The sequence below is a fragment of the Peromyscus californicus genome, unplaced genomic scaffold (assembly GCF_007827085.1).
Source record: "Peromyscus californicus insignis strain IS unplaced genomic scaffold, ASM782708v3 Scaffold_3__1_contigs__length_106647218, whole genome shotgun sequence".
Classification (NCBI taxonomy): domain Eukaryota; kingdom Metazoa; phylum Chordata; class Mammalia; order Rodentia; family Cricetidae; genus Peromyscus; species Peromyscus californicus.
The window spans coordinates 24021516-24040107 of NW_026294551.1; the positions used below are offsets into that span (position 1 = coordinate 24021516).

At 47.1% G+C, this 18592-nt stretch overlaps 1 protein-coding gene across 2 annotated transcripts in view; it reads left to right on the plus strand.

Moving 5' to 3' along the window:
* Positions 1–10707: 10707 nt before the first annotated feature.
* The window catches only part of Med24 (mediator complex subunit 24), a 28999-nt gene continuing 21114 nt past the window's right edge, over positions 10708–18592 (plus strand). For both annotated transcript variants that reach the window (XM_052756919.1, XM_052756920.1), the window contains exons 1-3: positions 10708–10820; positions 11099–11301; positions 11389–11471. In XM_052756919.1, the coding sequence (XP_052612879.1) occupies positions 11172–11301; positions 11389–11471 (213 nt within the window). In that variant the 5' untranslated portion in view covers positions 10708–10820; positions 11099–11171. The remainder of the gene's footprint in view (positions 10821–11098; positions 11302–11388; positions 11472–18592) is intronic.

Consider the following 18592-nt stretch of genomic DNA (forward strand, 5'->3'; position numbering starts at 1 on the left):
GTTTCACTGAGGTGGGATTTCCTCTCATGTTTGCACCATCAAAAAAACAACAAACAAACAAACAAACAAACAAAAAACCCAAATGGTTCCAGGGCTAACCTAAGGAGCAGGGTGGCTGCAAAGAGATGGACTCGCTTTCTCAAAGGAGAGGTCTCCATGCCAGTTCCGGACCCCTGCGCGCGCACGCGCACGAACGCGCGCCAGCCACACACACACACACACACACACACACACACACACACACACACACACACGCACGCACACACACCTCTGCATTCATGGACATAAAACCCTGTCAGTGACGCCAGAGCCCCTTTCATCTCGGGATCTACTACCCGCCAGGCAGAGGTCTAATTACCCTAGCACCCCCCTCTGGCCCCGCCGGTTCCCCCGCTGTCATTAGCCCAGTTTTACCAGCGGGGGCCATAGCCTTCCCACGGCTCCCAGGGCGGAGCCCTGCCTCCACAGCCTGCTCTTTGGGGAGGAGCCAGTGAGTGTTGTCAGGGGAGCTGCACTTCTAACCGTTCAGTTTATGCTGGGTAGAATCATTCGCTGAGTGGGATGCTGACCAACAGTCTATCCAAGTTGGGCTGCCCTTGCTCATCTTAGTCTCAGCCACCTACACCCTGAGCCACGGAGCCCCTTCTCTTCCAAGGGATTTTAAGGGTTCGCAATGCACGAGGGGAAGGGAGAATGCTTCTCTTGGGGCTCCTGATACAAAAGAAAGCTGGGATGAGGGAAGAGTAAAGTTGAAGGCAACAGTTACTGGTGATGGGACGCACCACCACCCCCCGCCCCCCACACACACAGGTTGAAGGAAGCCTACACTGTACAGTGGGCAGCTGCAGTGGGGAACTGAGGCTGCAGCGTGCGGAGTCAGCATGCAGTAAATGAACCTGTTCAGTCCCAGCTCCCCGTGGACATGCAACAGCTGCAGCTGAGAGCAGAAGGCTGCAGTGTGCAGTCAGTGTACTGAGGGTGGCTGTCTGCCAACGGAGGCCACCTCAACAATAATCAGATTTGACCGAAACCCTGGGGAGCAAGGCAGTGTACAGGCTCAGAGTCCATGTGCAAGCCCATATGGAAATAGTCTCTGGAGACTGGGGTACCAGAGGAGCTGAGAGATAATCCCAGGGTATGAGAAATACAATTATATTCTGCCTGAGTGGTTCAGCACTGGTCTGGACCAAGATGAGGACTGAGAGAATTCAGATGGGAAGGTGGTATTCTTGTCCTCTCCGTGTTCTGGAGGGGTTTTTTGTTTGTTTATTTTATTTCACTTGCTGGTCTATTTGCTTGCTGGTTTTAAAGTCAGGGTCTTGCTACTAACTTACTATGTAGCCCTAACTGCCAGAATGATTGGAACCCATGAGCCTCCTGCCTCCGTCTCCCAAGTGCTGAGTCCTGGGATTAAAGTCATGCTCCACCATGCTTAGGGATTCAGTCATCCTCCACTACATCTGTCTTGATAAAGGCTCTAAAGATGGAGGATACCTCCTTAAATCCTCAATATCCCACCCCAAGTGAAATCCTACGTAACATCTAACAAATGAAACACCTACAAGCACACCTTCAACCAGCCCTGCCAGGGATAGAGTGGGGCACGCTGAACTTAACAACAAAGGTTCACCATCCCCCCTATCCCCTGAGCTCCCAATATGGGCTGATAACAGACCCAGCAAGGGCAATGTGAAGGGCATGCTGCCTCCAGAGCTGGCATCTCACCAGATGCCAGGACCCAGTCCAGGTCTGGGCTTGTAGCCCCTGACCTGGTGTTGCCTCATCCCTCTTACCACCTGCCCATCCTGCCCACCTGTTTCCTGGAGCTGCTAGCTCTTCTCAAATTCAGTGTATCCCCAGCTCCCGTTCTTTTCCACGAACCACACCCCATCAGACCGTTCCCTCCCATCCCCTCATCTCTGCTTCAAGGCACTCCTTCACCTATGGGGAAAGCCAGAAGGTGGGGCATGAGTGAGATAGTTAAAGACCCTCCAAGGGGCTCTCTCTGCCAGCCCCTTCCCCTCCAGCTTGGATTTTGGTTGCCAAGGAGGCAGGAGGAACAGCCTGTTCTCTGGGCTCCAGTGGGAGCAGACATGCCCAAGCCCCGCCCTCGCTCCTTTCCTCCTCTTCCTCCCTTCCTCCAAGGCTGTTGCTAGGAAGCACCCCAAGATTTCTTGAGGGTTCCACCCCCTCTGAACCAGGAGATATCTTTCTGCAGAGCTTCTTCCAAAAGCTTGGCAGCCGGAACCCACTCAGCATCCTTCACCTCTGCTAGGAAGCTTGTAGATCCCTAGCAATTTGAGGACCGAGGGAGCAGGCCTTTCTGCCAGCTAGCCCTGCAGCTAGCTAGTTCAGACCTCAGCAATTGTCCTCCATATTTCATCTTTATTTGTTGTTTGGGGGTCAGACTCAGGCTGCAAAACATACGCACAGACTTTACCACCAAGCTGCATGCCCCTTGTTGCATTTCATCTGAGGCTTACAGACTGATGGAGCTTACTGAGTGATGTCAGGAAGTGGGAAGGTCTCCATCAGATCTCGGGCCTGCAGACAAAGCCTCCTTTATTGGGGGTGCAATGAAAAGAAAGCTGAGGAAGTTCTAGTACCACCAGCTAAGAGAACCTAAACCCAAAAGCTTCTCCCCCTTAATGCTCTCCAACCTAAGAAGTGTCGGAAGTGACTGGGGAGATGACTCACGGTTAAAAGCACTGATTGCCTGTGCAGAGGACCTGGGTTTGGTTCCCAGCACCCACGCGGTGGCTTAGAACCGTCCGTAATTTCGGGGGATCTATCACCATCTTCTGAACCTCTGAGGGCACCAGACACACATGTGGTGCACATACATACAGACACGCAGGCAAAATGCTCATAACACATAAAATAAAATTGAATAATCAAACAAGGCAAGAAATAGAAATGGGTCAGTGACATGGATTACAGGGTCTTGCTGCCAAACCTGTGAGCCTGAGTTCAGTCCCTGAAACTCATTTGGTGGAAGGAGAGCATTGATTCCTGTGTTGTCCTCTGGCCTCCCTGTGTCTTTGTGTGAGTGTGGATACATATATTTCTTTTTAAAGAGAAAGGAGCCATGCATTTAATTCTAGCACACAAGAGGCAGAGGCAGGTAGATCTCTGGATTCAAGGCCAACTGGGTTTCCACAGCAAATTTCAGGTCAGCCAGGACTACATAGTGAGATCCTGTTTCAAATAATAAAAGACTAATGGCTCCATATGCAGAGGCTTAAAAAAAATGAAGGAAAAAAAGGATGAGAAAGGGACAATATGTAGATCGGGGATTAGTGGCTGGAAGAGATGAGAAAATAGGAAATTAGGGTTCACCCTGCTAAAAGTTAAGAGGTCACTAATTTTCCCTCATCAATCACTTTTGTTCCATCAGATGGGTCATTGAAGAAGACCAGGAGAAGGACCAGGCCTGGTGAGCCTTGGTGTTGGCACTCAGGGGAGATATGAAAAAATAAACCAAGCCAGGAGGCGGTGGTGGTGCACACCTTAATCCCAGCACACTGGAGGCAGAGGTGGGCAGATCTCTGAGTTCGAGGCCAGCTTGGTCTACAGAGCCAGTTCCAGGACAGCCAAGACTACATAGAGGAAACCTGTCTCTAAAAGCCAAAAATAAAACTAAAATAATAAAGAAATAAACCAATGCTTTCTCTGGGTTGTCTTTTGAGGTTTCTCCTACTTTTATCCATTCATTTGGCTTGCTTTCTTTCCTTTTTATTTTATTTTATTTTATTTTATTTGTGAGACAGGGTCTTGCTTGTAATCCCTCCTGATTATCCTGAAACTCACTATATAGACCAGACTGACCTGAAACTCAGAGATCTGCTTGCCTCTGCCTCCTGAGTGTTGACTTCATTAAAAAAAATTATTATATTTATATGGGTGTTTTTACTTGTAATCATGTCTGTGCACCACAGTCATGCCCAGTGCCCGAAGAGGCCAGAAGAGAGCCTCACATCCCTTGGGGCAGGAGTTGGCTTTGATTGGTAGCCGTGATGTGGGTGCTGGGAATGAAACGAAGATCCTCTGTGTTGTAGATGACTATCCTCTGAGCCAAACAACTGCCATCTTGGGGTGTTCAGGTGTCCCCCACTGCCAAAAGATCATGTCAACCGGGCTTGTAGTTTTGCCACCCCTCAGGAGAAGTGTGGAGGGTCACAGGACCCTTCCCTGAGCATCCAACTCTTCTCTACCATCTGTTGCATGAAATGCTGCCTTGATTGCAAGCAGTCTCCTGCAAGGGCTAGAGTATACACGTGTGACTCGTGTCTTTAGCTCCATCTATTCAGTGATGGGGAAGCCCTCAACCCTGCTGGGTAAAGGCTTTGAGGTGTGACCTGTGGGGAAGAAGCACCACACCCCTTAAGTAAATCCTCACCTGTGCTTTGTAAGGAAGTCCAGTAAACCCACTGGTTCCGCAGAGTGAACTTCGGTAGAACGGTGCCGCAGTCTGTCATTGAGACCTTAGGAGAAGGGATAGAAACTGCTCACATCTCCTTCTGGGAAGGCATTTTAGCAATAAACAGTCAGTGTTCTTAACCACTGAGCCATCTCTCCAGCCCCTCATTTGACTTTTAGAAAAAATATTAAATGTGTGCCAGGCATTGGATCCTCCAAATGTTCCCACCTTCTGGTTTCATTTTCCCAGAATCCCCTCATCCTGTTTTTGCCAACAGAAGAGAAAAGAATGGGGCGGAGGCCAGTATTTACCATCAGAGGATAGGCTTGCCCCTCCCCCCCCCCCCCCCCCCGGGCAGCCCTCCCCCTCCACTCAGAGGAGAGGACGGCAGTCTGCATGGAGGTCAAGAATATAAGGAGCAGAGGGCTGAGGAAAGAGCTAAGTCAGCAAACTGCCAGCTTCGTAGTCATGACGCGCTCAGTCCCATCCCCGGAACCCACATGAAAAGCTGGGTGTCAGCTGGGTGTTAGGGTGAGCATCTTAAATCTCAGCACTCGGGAGCAGAGGCCAGCAGATTTCGGAGAGTTCGAGGCCAGCTAGGCCTCCATAGAGAGACTACGTTTAAGACAAACAAACAAAATAAAACGACGACGATGAAGCTGGGTGTGGCCACAGGAAATTGTCATCCTAGTGCTGGGGAGACAGAGCTGGGGAGATCCCTGGGGTTGCCTAGCCTAGCCTATATGGTGAATTCCAAGCCGATGAGAGACCCTAGCTCAAATAAATAAATACATACATAAATAAAGGAGCAGAACCTGAGGAATGGCGCACCAGGTTTGTCCTCTGGACAGACGGACATTCAAGTATACAGTGGCAGAGTTGTTTTAGGGGCCTGAAGAGAAGGATACTACAAAGGAGATGGCAGCTGGCCTCCCTTCCCTAAAGCTGGGGCTTTAGGGTCCCAGCACCTCCCTTCTCTTCTCCGGTTGTCATGAGTGTGGAGCGGGGAGAGATCCTTCAGGGTATTAGGAAACTTATAGGGATTGGCTCAGACTCCATTCTTTCATCTGGTATGTAGAAAGGCACACCTGTAATCCCAGTTAAGGAAGCAAAACCCGGAGGACAAGGAGTTCAGGTCCGGTGTCTTAGTAAATTCCAACCCAGCTTGGGACACATAGCAAGTTTCTGTCTCAAAAACAACAAAACCCAGGGGCTAGAGGTACGGCTTTGTAGTTAAGAGCACTAGCTGCTCTTTCAGAAGACCCAGGTTCAGTCCCTAGCACCCACATGGTAGCTTGCAACTGACTGTAACTCCAGTTCCATGGGCTCTGTCTCCCTCTTCTGGCCTCCATGGGCTCTGCATGCATAAGGTACACAAACAAACATATAAACATGACACTGTACACATAAAATAAAAATAAATAAAGCCTTAAAAAAAAAAGAACCCCAAGCAAATTCTGCTTTTCACTTCTGGGTTAGCAGGATGATAGAGATAGAGTGTTGGGGACACAGGGACTGTCTGGAAAGTATAATCACCTATTGGCTTCTTTGCATTATTTCTTCCCCTACATAGACAGTGGTTTCTTTTTGTTGTTTTTTTTTGTTGTTTTTCTGAGACAGAGTTTCTCTGTGTAGCTCTAGCTATCCTGGAATTCACTGTATAGAGTAGGTTGGCCTTGAACTCAGAGATCCACCTGCCTGTGCCTACCCAGTGCTAAGATTAAAGGCGTGTGCCACCATGCCTGGCTTGAATAATCTTTTAATTATTTTATTAGTATGGGTGTTTTGGCAGTGTGTGTGTTTATGCATCACTTGTATGCAGTGCCCTAGGAAGCCAGAAGAGAAAGTAGGATCCCCTGGAACTGGAGTTATAGACAGTTGTGAGCTGCCATGTGGGTGCTGGGAATTGAACCCGGGTCCTCCGGAAGAGCAGCCAGTGCTCCTGACTGCTGTGCCATCTCTCCAGCCTTTGAAAGCAGGGGTTACAGTTTGGGAACTAGTTTGGAGTTATGTATATGAGCCTGTAGGAAAGACTTTCTTTCCTCACATAGCTGGTGCTCGTGGAGGAGGCAGGCAAGGCCTCCACTCTGAGAAAAAGGGAATCTGAAATTCTCTGGGCCTCATATGCTTCTAAATGATTTTACTGTTTCTGGGTTTGGGGGTCTGGGCCCTTGGTACTTTTTCTTTTGTTTTTTAAATTTTTTAAAGGTTTATTTATTTATTTTATGTATACGAGTGCTCTATCCGCATGTATGTCTGCACACCAGAAGAGGGTGTCCCGATCTCACTACAGATGGTTGTGAGCCACCCTGTGGTTGCTGGGAATTGAACTCAGGACCTCTGGAAGAGCAGCCAGTGCTCCTAATCAATGAGCCATATCTCCAGCCCTGGTACTTTTTCTTATCCATTTTTTACTAGTTTAGATAAGGAATGTCCACTCCCCCTTGGGTACAAAACCCTGTTCCTGGGGCTGGAGAGCTGGCTCAGAAGTTCAGAGCACTGGCTGTTCTTCCAGAGGATCCAGGTTCAATTCCCAGCACCCACATAGCAACTCACAACTGTCTGTAACTCCAGTTGCAGGGGCTCTGACACTCATGAAACAAAATTAAATTAAATAAAAAAACCTGTTCCTTTTTCAAGCCTTTAATTTTTTTTATAATATGTGCTTTGCCTGCATGTATGTATGTATGTGCCTGCTGCCTATGGAAGTCAGAAGAGGGATCATAGCCCCTGGAACAAGAGTTAAGGATGGTTGTGAGCCACTGTATGGGTGCTGGGGAGTGAATCCAGGTTCTCTACAAGAGCAACAAGTCCAACCCTGTTTCTTGCAGCCCCTTACTCCAAGGCCAGGATGCTTTTCTCATTGGCTCTGGATGTTTCCATGTCATTCAGTCTGTTGGCTTGCTTCCACATGCCCCTCTTCTCCATCTAGACCTCTCCCTCAGCCGGACCGGCCAATACGGTGGAGATGTTAAGTATGCTAGTACAAGCTTAGACTTCTAGCATCCAGGAAGCTGAAGCGAGAGGATGAGTTTGAAGCTAACCTGGCTACATTGTGAATTTCAGGCTAGCCTGAGACATACAGCGTTTCAAAAAAAAATTTAAAAAGGGAAGGTAGGATGACTCAGTCAGTAGAGTGCTCGGCATGTAAACAGAAGGACCTGAGTTTGGATCCTCAGTACCCAGGTGGAGCAGCCCAGATCTATAATCCCAGTGCTGGGGGAGCAGTGGTAGTTGAAACAGATGGGTCCCTGGAGCTCACTGGCCAACTATCTAGCTAAAAGAATTGGGTGAGCTCCAGGTTCAGTAGCAGATTCTGTCTCAAAGAAATTTGGGGGAGAACAATTAGGGATCACATTGAAGTCAGTCTCATACACACACACACACACACACACACACACACACACACACACACACACACACACCAGACACACGAATAATAAAGAAATGGTGAAGATCCTGAGGCTCAGAGCTAGAAGCGGGAGCCCAGCCTCTGAGGAGCAGTTTAAGACAATGGAATAAGTAAAGGGGGGGGGGGGAGGGGGAGCTTAAGAGGAGCTGGGGACATTTTCCATATACCCCAAAGGGAACGCGGCATCTTCTCTCTCATTCTTGGGAGCATTATCATGGAGTCTGTCTTCCCTGTGTGGTAAGTAATTCTCAGAGCTTAAGAGAGCTCCCAGGAGGAAGGAGGTGGGATAGGGAAAAAGTAGAGAAGTCGATGATGGCCCTTGCCTAGAGCTGAGGAAGTCCTTGTACATACAGTTGAGTCCTTGGGGAAACCCTGCCAAGCCTAAAGAATGGGCTGCTGGTGAGGAGTAGGGGGCCAGGGAAGGCAGATGGCTCCATACCAAAAGCTGCCTCTCATCATTATGAAGTGTGGAGGAGGAACACCCTCCCTCTCAGAAATCTGCCAGGCTGCGCGCCAGAGGGAAGGATTTGAGCTCAGCTGAGTCTAACTACCCTCAGGCCCAAGTATCCCCGCCCCCTCCCATATGGGTTGGACCGAACACCCACTCACTCGATAAGGCCCACTCACGGAGTTGACAGCCTCTCTCCAAGAGGGGCCATTTGGGCTATGAGGGGTAGGAAAAGAACAGCCGTATCCAGAAACAATTTATGGCGGTGGAAGGGGAGTATCAGGCTGTGTGACAGAAAGGAGTAGGGGGTCCCCACGGGTAAAGGTAGAGGGAAGACAGTTAGATGAGAGCCTGGAGAGAAGCGGCCCACGGCAGCATCAGTCGAGCGCAGGTCTGTTTGGAGGGGGATCCTGAAGGTTATGAATCGGGAGTCTGAGTTCTCCCTCCTTCCTGCTTTGGAAGCATTGGCTGCACGTACTTGGTGGCTGTTTTGTGTAAACGCTCTGCTCCAGTAATAGCCCTTGGGAAGGCACAAGGAGCAGAATAAGAAGGGGTGGGGGAGCTGCGGGGGGGGGGGGCGGGGGGGGGGTGTAGAGAAGGAGGAAGACCATAGGCAGTACCAGTCTCAGAAGGATGTGATCTGGCCCTACTCCAACCATCCTCTCCCCGTTTATAGCATGTTCCAGGCATTCAGGCTCCTGTCAGTCTCAGTCTGTCTGAATGTCTACAAGGCCATCTTTAGTGCCTTCATGGTCTGCTTTCTCAAGCTTTATCCTGATGGTCATTCAAAAGGTAGCTTGGGGTAGGGACTGTAGTTCAGTGGTAGAGTCCTGGCAGAGCTGTACAAAAAGGAGGGTGGGACTAAAGAGAGTTATTGGGGAACCAGGGAGGCTATATCTACAGCAGGGAGGACCCTAGGATGACTGTGGCTTATAATAAGTTTTGGTTTTACACAATTACTGGGCAAGCCTCAATGAAACATTTCACTGTTAGGATAAGAATTTATACTGTATCAAGCTGACAATAGAAAAATAAATAAATTGCTGGGCGGTGGTGGCACACGCCTTTAATCCCAGCACTTGGGAGGCAGAGCCAGGCGGATCTCTGTGAGTTCGAGGCCAGCCTGGACTACCAAGTGAGTTCCAGGAAAGGCGCAAAGCTACACAGAGAAACCCTGTCTCGAAAAACCAAAAAAAAAAAAAAAATAAATAAATAAATAAATAAATAAATAAATAAATAAAAATTTAATTAATTAATTAATTAATTAATTAATTAAAAAAGAGAGAGAGAGTTGCTGGGGACTATAAGTGGAATCCATCTCCTCAGGATCTGAGACTGGAAGCGAAGAAAAAGAGGGGTGATAAAACACTGGCTGGGGGCCTCCAAGTGTGTTTTACAGGATGGTCTCACCCACAGTACCACAGTACCTTTTGTTTCCCTAGGCCTTTTGGACAGTTTTGTTTTGTTATTTGTTTTTCGTCCCCCCCCCAGACAGAGTTTCTTTCTCTGTGTAGTTTTGGTGCCTGTCCTGGATCTCACTCTGTAGACCAGGCTGGCCTTGAACTCACAGAGATCCGCCTGGCTCTGCCTCCCGAGTGCTGGGATTAAAGGTGTGTGCCACCACCGCCCGGCCTTTTAGACAGTTTTGGTGTCATACATTAATATTAACCTCTGTTTTCTGTTTCCTCCTCCTTCTTCTCCCCTATCCTCCCTGCCCCCCACCCCCCCCCGACAGAGAGACAGAGTCTCTCTGTGTAGCCTTGGCTGACTTGGAACTCTGTAGACCAGGCTGGCCTCAAACTCAAGAGATCTGCCTGCTCTGCCTTCCAAGTGCTGGGATTAAAGGTGTGCAACACCACACCCAGCTCTAGGTTTTTTTTCCCCTTACTTCCCTTCATATACAAACAGTATTCAGGATCAGGGGATTCTAGGAGCACTGTCAGATTTTGGGGTGAAATGGTGGTATGTGTGAGACTAGCCACACTTCTGTGTCCCTTTTGGAATAGAACATGAAATGAGAACTCTAGTGGCAACAGGGGCTTTGGACAACAAAAACCAAAAACCCAACAGAAGTCATGTTAGAACACACTGCTGTACATAACACATAATACCCATGTTGTGCCTAGTTCCTGGGGGATAACCAGGGTATCCAGAATGATTGAAGGTATAGATAGATGGCTACGACATTGAGAGACAGAGGGTTTCTTCCCCAGGTCCTGAGTCTCCTGGTACCAACGTAACTCAGCTCTTTGGATAATCTCAGAGAAAAACCACCAGAACCAATTAGATTCTTTTGCTTGCTTGGTGGCATAGACAAGTCCTAAGGAACTACAATTCCCAGAAGGTACTGTGGCAGGACTTGCCTCTTGCTACTTCTCTATTGGTCGGTGTCTGTTACCGCGGACCAATAGTAAATGAGTTCCTTAATAGGTGCCAAGATGGCGCTGCCTACGACGTAGCAGTGGTTTTTCCGGTGGGCTTAAATTTGGGGAGATGGTGAATGAAAGAAAAGGAGAATTACAACTTCAGGGCTGAGGAAGGTAGAGGAAATGGGGGAATGGGTAGATCTGGGTTTGGGGTGGTAGTGGTGAGGAACACAGCTAGAGCGAAGGCAGCCGGAGAGGGCTTAACCCCTTCCTGCTCTCTTGAGGGCTTTGGACTGGCCCATTGGACACACCTTCTGTCCCAGATCAGAAGGGGAGAGGGTGGCAGAATCTCTCCTTTGCCTCCTCCATTTCTACTCTGTCTAGTTTTTCTGTCTTGCTTAAGTCTTCCCGAATTTCCCTTCTATTTATCTCTCCCTTGTTCTTTGCCTCAGAAGCCCATCTCTCCTCTGGCTCCATTTTGAAACTCCCACCTCGTCACCGGTCTCGCCTCCTTGGAGTGAAATCATGAAGGTGGTGAACCTGAGGCAAGCCATTTTGCAGGCCTGGAAGGAGCGTTGGAGTGACTACCAATGGGCCATCAACATGAAGAAATTCTTTCCTAGAGGAGCCACCTGGGACATTCTCAACCTCGCAGGTCTCCAGTAACATGGAGAAGGACGGGTGGGAGGGGAGAACCCAGGAAAGTTGTCACCACTCAGCCTTTTTAAAATTTCCCTTGCAGAAGCACTCCTGGAGCAGGCCATGATTGGACCTTCCCCTAATCCTCTCATCCTGTCCTACCTGAAGTACGCCATTAGTTCCCAGGTAAACATTCCCATCCCCTGGCTTTTGGAGGTAAAACACTTGGAGAACAGTTTTAGTTTAGGCTTCTTTTCTTTTTTTTTTTTAAATTTATTTTAACTTTATTTTATGTGCATTGGTGTGAAGGTGTCAGATCTCTGGGAACTGGAGTTACAGACCGCTGTGAGCTGCCATGTGGGTGCTGGGAATTGAACCCAGGTCCTGGAAGAGCAGCTAGTGTTCTTAACCACTGAGCCATCTCTCCAGCCCTGGCTTATTTTCTTAATAAAGCTAACACTTTTTTTTTTTTTTTTGGTTTTTCGAGACAGGGTTTCTCCGTGTAGTTTTGGTGCCTGTCCTGGAACTCGCTCTGTAGATCAGGCTGGCCTCGAACTCACAGAGATCCGCCTGCCTCTGCCTCCCAAGTGCTGGGATTAAAGGCGTGTGCCACCACCGCCCGGCAACACTTCGTTTTTGTGATGAACATTACATTCATTTGCTCTCTCCATATACATTTACAATTAAAACTTTTGAAATTTATATAATTGTGGGGCGACGTGTATGCTGCAGAATGCATGTGAAGGTAGAACAGTTGTGTGGAGTTGTTTCTGTTCTTCCCACACCTTCATATAGGTTCTCTGGGGATTTGAACTCACGTTAGCAGGATTGCATGCCAAGCACCTTTACCTGCTGAGCCTTCTTGCCGGCCCCTTGTTTCTGTTTTTTGAGACAATGTCTTATGTAGCCCAGGATGGACTTAAATTCCTAGGCCCTGGACATGGTAGGCAAGTACTCCATGCTATAGCAAGTAGCCGTAGCCCTACCCTAGTATTTCAGACAGTGGTAGGCCCTGGGAATTTGGTCCTAGAAGGTAATGCAGACTATCACTAATGGTTGATCGGATGGGTTTAAGATCTGGTTAGGACAGAATATGGAGACAATGGAAGGAGGACATGGACGTGATACCTAGTCCTGTCTGAGCAACCAGGGAAGGTTTTCTAGAGGAAGTGATTTTTTATTTTTTTATTTTTTTTGGTTTTTCGAGACAGGGTTTCTCTGTGTAGCTTTGCGCCTTTCCTGGAACTCACTTGGTAGTCCAGGCTGGCCTCGAACTCACAGAGATCCGCCTGCCTCTGCCTCCCGAGTGCTGGGATTAAAGGCGTGCGCCACCACCGCCCGGCGAGGAAGTGATTTTTTTAAAACAGATTTATTCATTTTTTTTTTTTTTTTTTTGGTTTTTCGAGACAGGGTTTCTCTGTGTAGCTTTGCGCCTTTCCTGGAACTCACTTGGTAGCCCAGGCTGGCCTCGAACTCACAGAGATCCGCCTGGCTCTGCCTCCCGAGTGCTGGGATTAAAGGCGTGCGCCACCACCGCCCGGCAGATTTATTCATTTTATTACTTAATGTGCATGGGTGTTTTGTCTACATGTATGTCTGTGCAACCATGTTCAGACAGTGCCTGTGGAAGCCAGAAATGGACATTGGGACCCCTGGAACTGGAGTTACAGACAGTTGTGAGCTGCCATGTGGATGCTGGGAATCAAACCCAGGTCCTCTGGAAGAGCAGTCAAGTGTGCTCTTAACCCCTGAGCCATCTCTCCAGCCCCTAGGAAGTGATGTTTAAAACGAGGTCTCAGTGTTGAGTTGCTGTTAGCCACACAGATTAATGAGAGTGAAAAGCAGAGAGGAAAGGTATACACAGGCTGGGAGGGAGAAATCACAGGACATTCACTGCTGAAAGTAAGGGCTGGAAATGTCCATTGGTAAAGCATTTGCCTAGCATGTACAAGGCCCTGGGTTTGATCCTGGGGCCACAAAAGAATGGAAGTTAATGTGGCATTGCTGCCGCAGAGCTGGACTCGGCACGGAGGTTCTGTTTATGTGCACTGTACACATACTTGATACCATGGGGATTAAAACAGAAATGTAAGGCACACTTGTCCAGAGGCAGGGATGTGGCTAAGTTAGGAGAGTGCTTGCCCAGCATGGACAAGGTCCTGGGATTTTTGTTCTTTGAGACAGGGTCTCTCCATATAGCCCCAGCTGGCCTCGAACTTACTATGTAAACTAGGCTGACCTTGAATGCATAGAAAATCTGACAGCCTCTTCCTCAAGTTCTGAGATTAAAGGTGTGACCCAAAGTCCTGGCACAAATGTGCCTGTAATCCCAGCACTTTATAGGTAGAGGGAAGAAGGTCAGAAGTTGAAGATTATCTGTGGATACATAATGAGTTTGAGGGCAGCCTCAGAGAGAGAGGTATACATTTTAAAATAACAGTAAAAAGCCAGACATACCTTTAATCCCAGCACCCAGGAGGCAGAGGCAAGTGAATCTCTGTGAGTCTGAGGCCAGCCTGCTCTACATAGTAAGTTCCAGGATAGCCAGGGCTCTATAGAGAAACTCTGTCTCAAACAAACAAACAAACAAACAAACAAACAAACAAAACCCCCCCGAAAATGAAAAACAACAAACAAAAAAACCTCAAAGCAAGAACAAAATGAAAAAGTAGTAACTGTGAAAATAACTGTATTTCCCAAACTAAAACTAATTAGTGAGGAAATCGGCATCATTTTAGTTTCGCAAATCTGTTTAACGTCTTACTTAAGACCACTAAATTCTCTTACGTGCTTCTGCAATCTTTGCCATTAGTCTGTCTTTCTTGACATATAACAAAAATCTGACTTCATATAGCAAACATTTGATTTGAAAAGGAATATTTTTTGCGGGGGAGGGGTATGGTTTTGGAGATAGGATTTCTCTATTTTGCCCTGGCTGTCCAGGAACTCACTCTGTAGACCAGGCTGGCCTCAAACTCAGAAATCTGCCTGCCTCTGCCTCCTGAGTGCTGGAATTAAAGACATGTACAGCTAATGCCCAGCAAGGGAGAAATATTTTAAAAATAAATGTAACTTGTATTTACTAGTATTATTTGTGTATAGATGTGTGAGTGTGGGCATGCACGCCATCACACTGATGTAGCAGTCAGAAGGCAACCTTCAAGAGTTCACTTTTTTTCCTTCTGCCATGAATTTTGGGGATGGAACTCAGGTTGGGTCATCAGGCATGTACCACAAGCACACACGCACACCAAACCATTCTACCAGCATGGGAGAGAAATTTTAGTAAGCTTTTTAGATTGTTGGATGTTCTTTGTTACTTTTCTTTTTTCTTTTTCTTTTTTTTCCCGGAGCTGAGGACCGAACCCAGGGCCTTGCGCTTGCTAGGCAAGCGCTCTACCTCTGACCTAAATCCCCAACCCCACTTTTCTTTTTTTCAAGACAAGGTCTCTCCATGAAGCTCTGGCTGTCCTGAAACTTACTCTGTAGACCAGGTTGGCCTCAAATTAGAGATCCACCTGCCTCTGCTTTCCAAGTGCTGGGATTAAAGGCGTGCATCATCATGCCTGGATTTATTCTTTGTTACTATACCTAACTTTAGCAGGTAATATGAGCCCATCATTGATAACTTTGTATAGAGTTGCATGCAGATTCTATGGTCTCTCTTACACTTTTCTTCCTTGTGCTGGGGACCAAGCCCAGGAACTTATATGTACTAAGTGAGTGCTCTACCACCTGAATATACCCCCAATGGCCCTTTTGTACCTTGAGCTGACTTTTTACCAATGCATAATTGTTTGTTTTGAGACAGTAGTCTCATGTAGTCCAGATTGACCTCAAATTCCCAATCCTCTTGCCTCAGCTATCCAAGTGCTAGATTACAGGTGTCTACTGCAGTTATGGAGCATCGTGCATGATTTTTGCAACATCATGAAATGGTCCTTTTGAAACTGTGTAACTGAGTTACACAGATAATCTAGTTGTTGCCACATTTAGCTATATTATATCATTACACATCATCAAATCTCTGGGACACTCTACTGCTCAGCTGTGAGAAAATGTGAGTGAAATTATACCTTAGTATTATTTTTTAAAAATTCTTTTACATTAATTGTGTGTGTGTGTGTGTGTGTGTGTGTGTGTGTGCACCATCATACACACATGGAAGTCAGAGGACAGCTTTTGGAAATTGCTTCTCCCCTTCGACCATGTGGGTCCTGGGTATCAAACCCGAGTTGTCAGACTTGGCAGCAGGTACCTTTACCTGCTGGGTCATCTTCTCGGCCTTATTTTAACCATAGCTGGGGCTTTCAGTCCCTCTAAAAAGGTGTTGGGGACCCTAAGTGTTCCTTGAATCATACCTTGAGATCTGCTGCCTAGGACTTCAAGGAGAGTGGTATATTTCAAAATTTGAGTTTTTGTTTGTTTGTTATTTGTTTGAGACAGGATCTCACTCTTTAGTTCAGCCTGGCATTATACTCATGGCAGTCCTTCTGCCTCAGCCTCCCAAATTTGAGGATCACAGGTGTAAGTCACTGTGACACCTGGTTTAGGAAAGTGGTTAGAGAAGCAGAGATCAGATAAAAAGAAACCCATGATAATGTGAGGAGGATGGACTTTATCCCACAGTGGCTGGTCATCACTTAGGGAGTTTTAGGAGGAGAAATAGTGTGATAAGATTTGTATTGGCAGAGAGAGTGCCCAGTGGGTAAAGAAGTATGAGAACCTAAGTAAATGCTGGGTGAGCATGGCAGCCTGCCTGTCATTCCAGTGCTTGGAGGGCAGAAATGGGACGTCCTGAGCTAATAATAGGCCAGCTAGTGGAGCCTTATCTGTGAGTTATGGTTCAGTTGAAAGACCCTGCATCAAGGAATAAGGTGGTGAGCTGTCACCAGACCTCAACCTCAGGCCTTCACATGCATGTGCACATGCATGCATGGATACCAGCACACATAGGAACACACATATGCATATGCACACACCATACACACATAAGGGAAACAATTTTGTATGTGTGTAAATGTGTAAAATTAGGATAAAATATACAGATTCTGTGTATGTGTCTTAGGGTAGGCTCTGGGGATAGAACCCAGGGCCTTGTGCACTTAAAAAAGCAGTCTACCATCAAGCCTCACCTCCAGCTGTAAAAAACCCAGCTATTCAGTGATTATCTATCTATCTATCTATCTATCTATCTATCTATCTATCTATCTATCTATTAGCAATTCTATGTATTCATGTCACCAACGTCCAAAACAGCAGACAAGCAAGACATTTCCATCCTTCTGGAAACTTACCCTGCACTTTGTGTTCTGTCTCCTTCCTTTCCCACAGCTACCAAGTAACTTCTGTCAACAAATGGTACCAGTATTTAGATTCCATGGAAATGTATCCCTATGGTATGGGATGGTGTTAGGAATGCTGAATGGGAGCAGGGTTCCTCAGCTGGGGATGCCATTGTTGATGGGTGTCTTTCCCTGGCAGTCTATCTGTCTGCTGTCCTGTTAGCATGTGGTATTTACTGTAGTTCCCCATCCCACTCTTTTAAACTGTGTGTAATGCTCCCTGTTTACTATAGTTTAAGTTGTTATCATTTGTTTTTACCACAGTAATCATTGGATCATAGGACATCCTTCTATACCTTTACCTGCATATCTGGGAAACTATCTCTATGATACTTAAAAATGTAATTTCTGGCTGGATAGTGGTGTCACACGCTTTTAATCCCAACTCTCGGGAAGGAAGAGACAGGGGAATCTGAGTTTGAGGCCAGCCTTGTCTACAAGGTGAGTTCTAGGACAGCCAGGGCTATTACACAGAGAAACCCTGTTTCAAAAAACCACAAACAAAAAAAAACTATCGCTTTACACTCCCATAGTGTGTGTGGTGTTGTTGAGTGCTGGAGTTGAATCCTGGCCCTGAAAATGTTAGGCAGGCACTCACCAGTGAGCCATCCCCAGCCCTCTCCACTGTGCTTTAGTGCTTGCCTAGCCCTTTGCCAGTGCTGCGTACAGTCTTTCACTTTTGGTCTTTCAAGATGTAGTTTTCTTTGTGTAGCCTTGGCTGTTAAGGAACTCTGGGATTAAAGGGTGAGCAACCATGGCCCGGCCTCAGTTTTTTTTTTATGTGTGTGTGTGTGTGTGTGTGTGTGAGAGAGAGAGAGAGAGAGAGAGAGAGAGAGAGAGAGAGAGAGAGAGAGAGAGAGAGAGAATGTATATTTGACCAATATGTGGGTGCCAGAAGAGGGCATCGGATCCTGTGAAGCTGGGGTTGTGAGCTGTCATATGGATATATGGATAAGGGGGATCAAACCTAGACCACCTGGAGGAGCAGCTAGGACTCTTAACTGATGAGCCATCTCTCCAGTAATAATTATATACATTAATTTTTTTCTTTTGTTTTGATTTTCAAGATAGGGTTTCTCTTTGTAACAGCTCTAGAATTCCTGGGACTCTATAGACCAAGCTAGCCTCGAACTCACAGAGATCCATCTGTTTCTGCCTCCCAAGTGCTGGGATTAAAGGCGTGTACCATCATAGCCCAGCACATTAAAATTTTTTTAACACTTGTTTTGTTTTTATTTGGGGGGGTGCAGAGTCTCACTATGTGGTAACCCAGGCTACCTGGAACTCTCCAAGATCCCCTTGCCTCATTCTCCCCAGTACTGGGATTAGAGGTATGGGCCACCACACCTGACCTCTGCACTGTTTACTTATTATTTATTTTTGTTTTTTATTTGTTTTTATTTTGGGGGACACTCTCACAGAGCTGGGCCTGGTCTCAAATTCCCTGTGTCGCTGAGCCTGCTTCAGCCTCCCAAGGCCTGGGACTAAAGCATGCACCACCACGCCCAGCTCATTTCTGCCAACACTTGACTTTATTTTCTGTATTTCTTTTTATAAATCATTTAGACTTACTCATTTTCTCAAGTAGATGAGCAGTTGTCCTAATCACCTTTATTGAATAGGCCATCCTTTGTCTTGACTTCGCTTATAGACAAGGCCTGATACGTTTGTCCTTTTTGGCACACGTGCTTTGCTGTCTTACTGTTGCTTGGGGATCAAACCCCGGGCCCTGTGCCACCAAGCTACATCCCAGCCCTAGGATTTTCATTTTTCAAAAATTCATGAAACTGGAGACTGGAGAGTGGCTCGTCAGTTATAAGAGTGCTTACAGCTCTTCCAGAGGACCCACGTTTGGTGTCCAGCACCCTTGTCTGGTGGCTCACGACTTCCTCTAACTCTAGCGTGTGTGTGTGTGTGTGTGTGTGTGTGTGTGTGTGTGTGTGTGTGTGCGCGCGCGCGCGT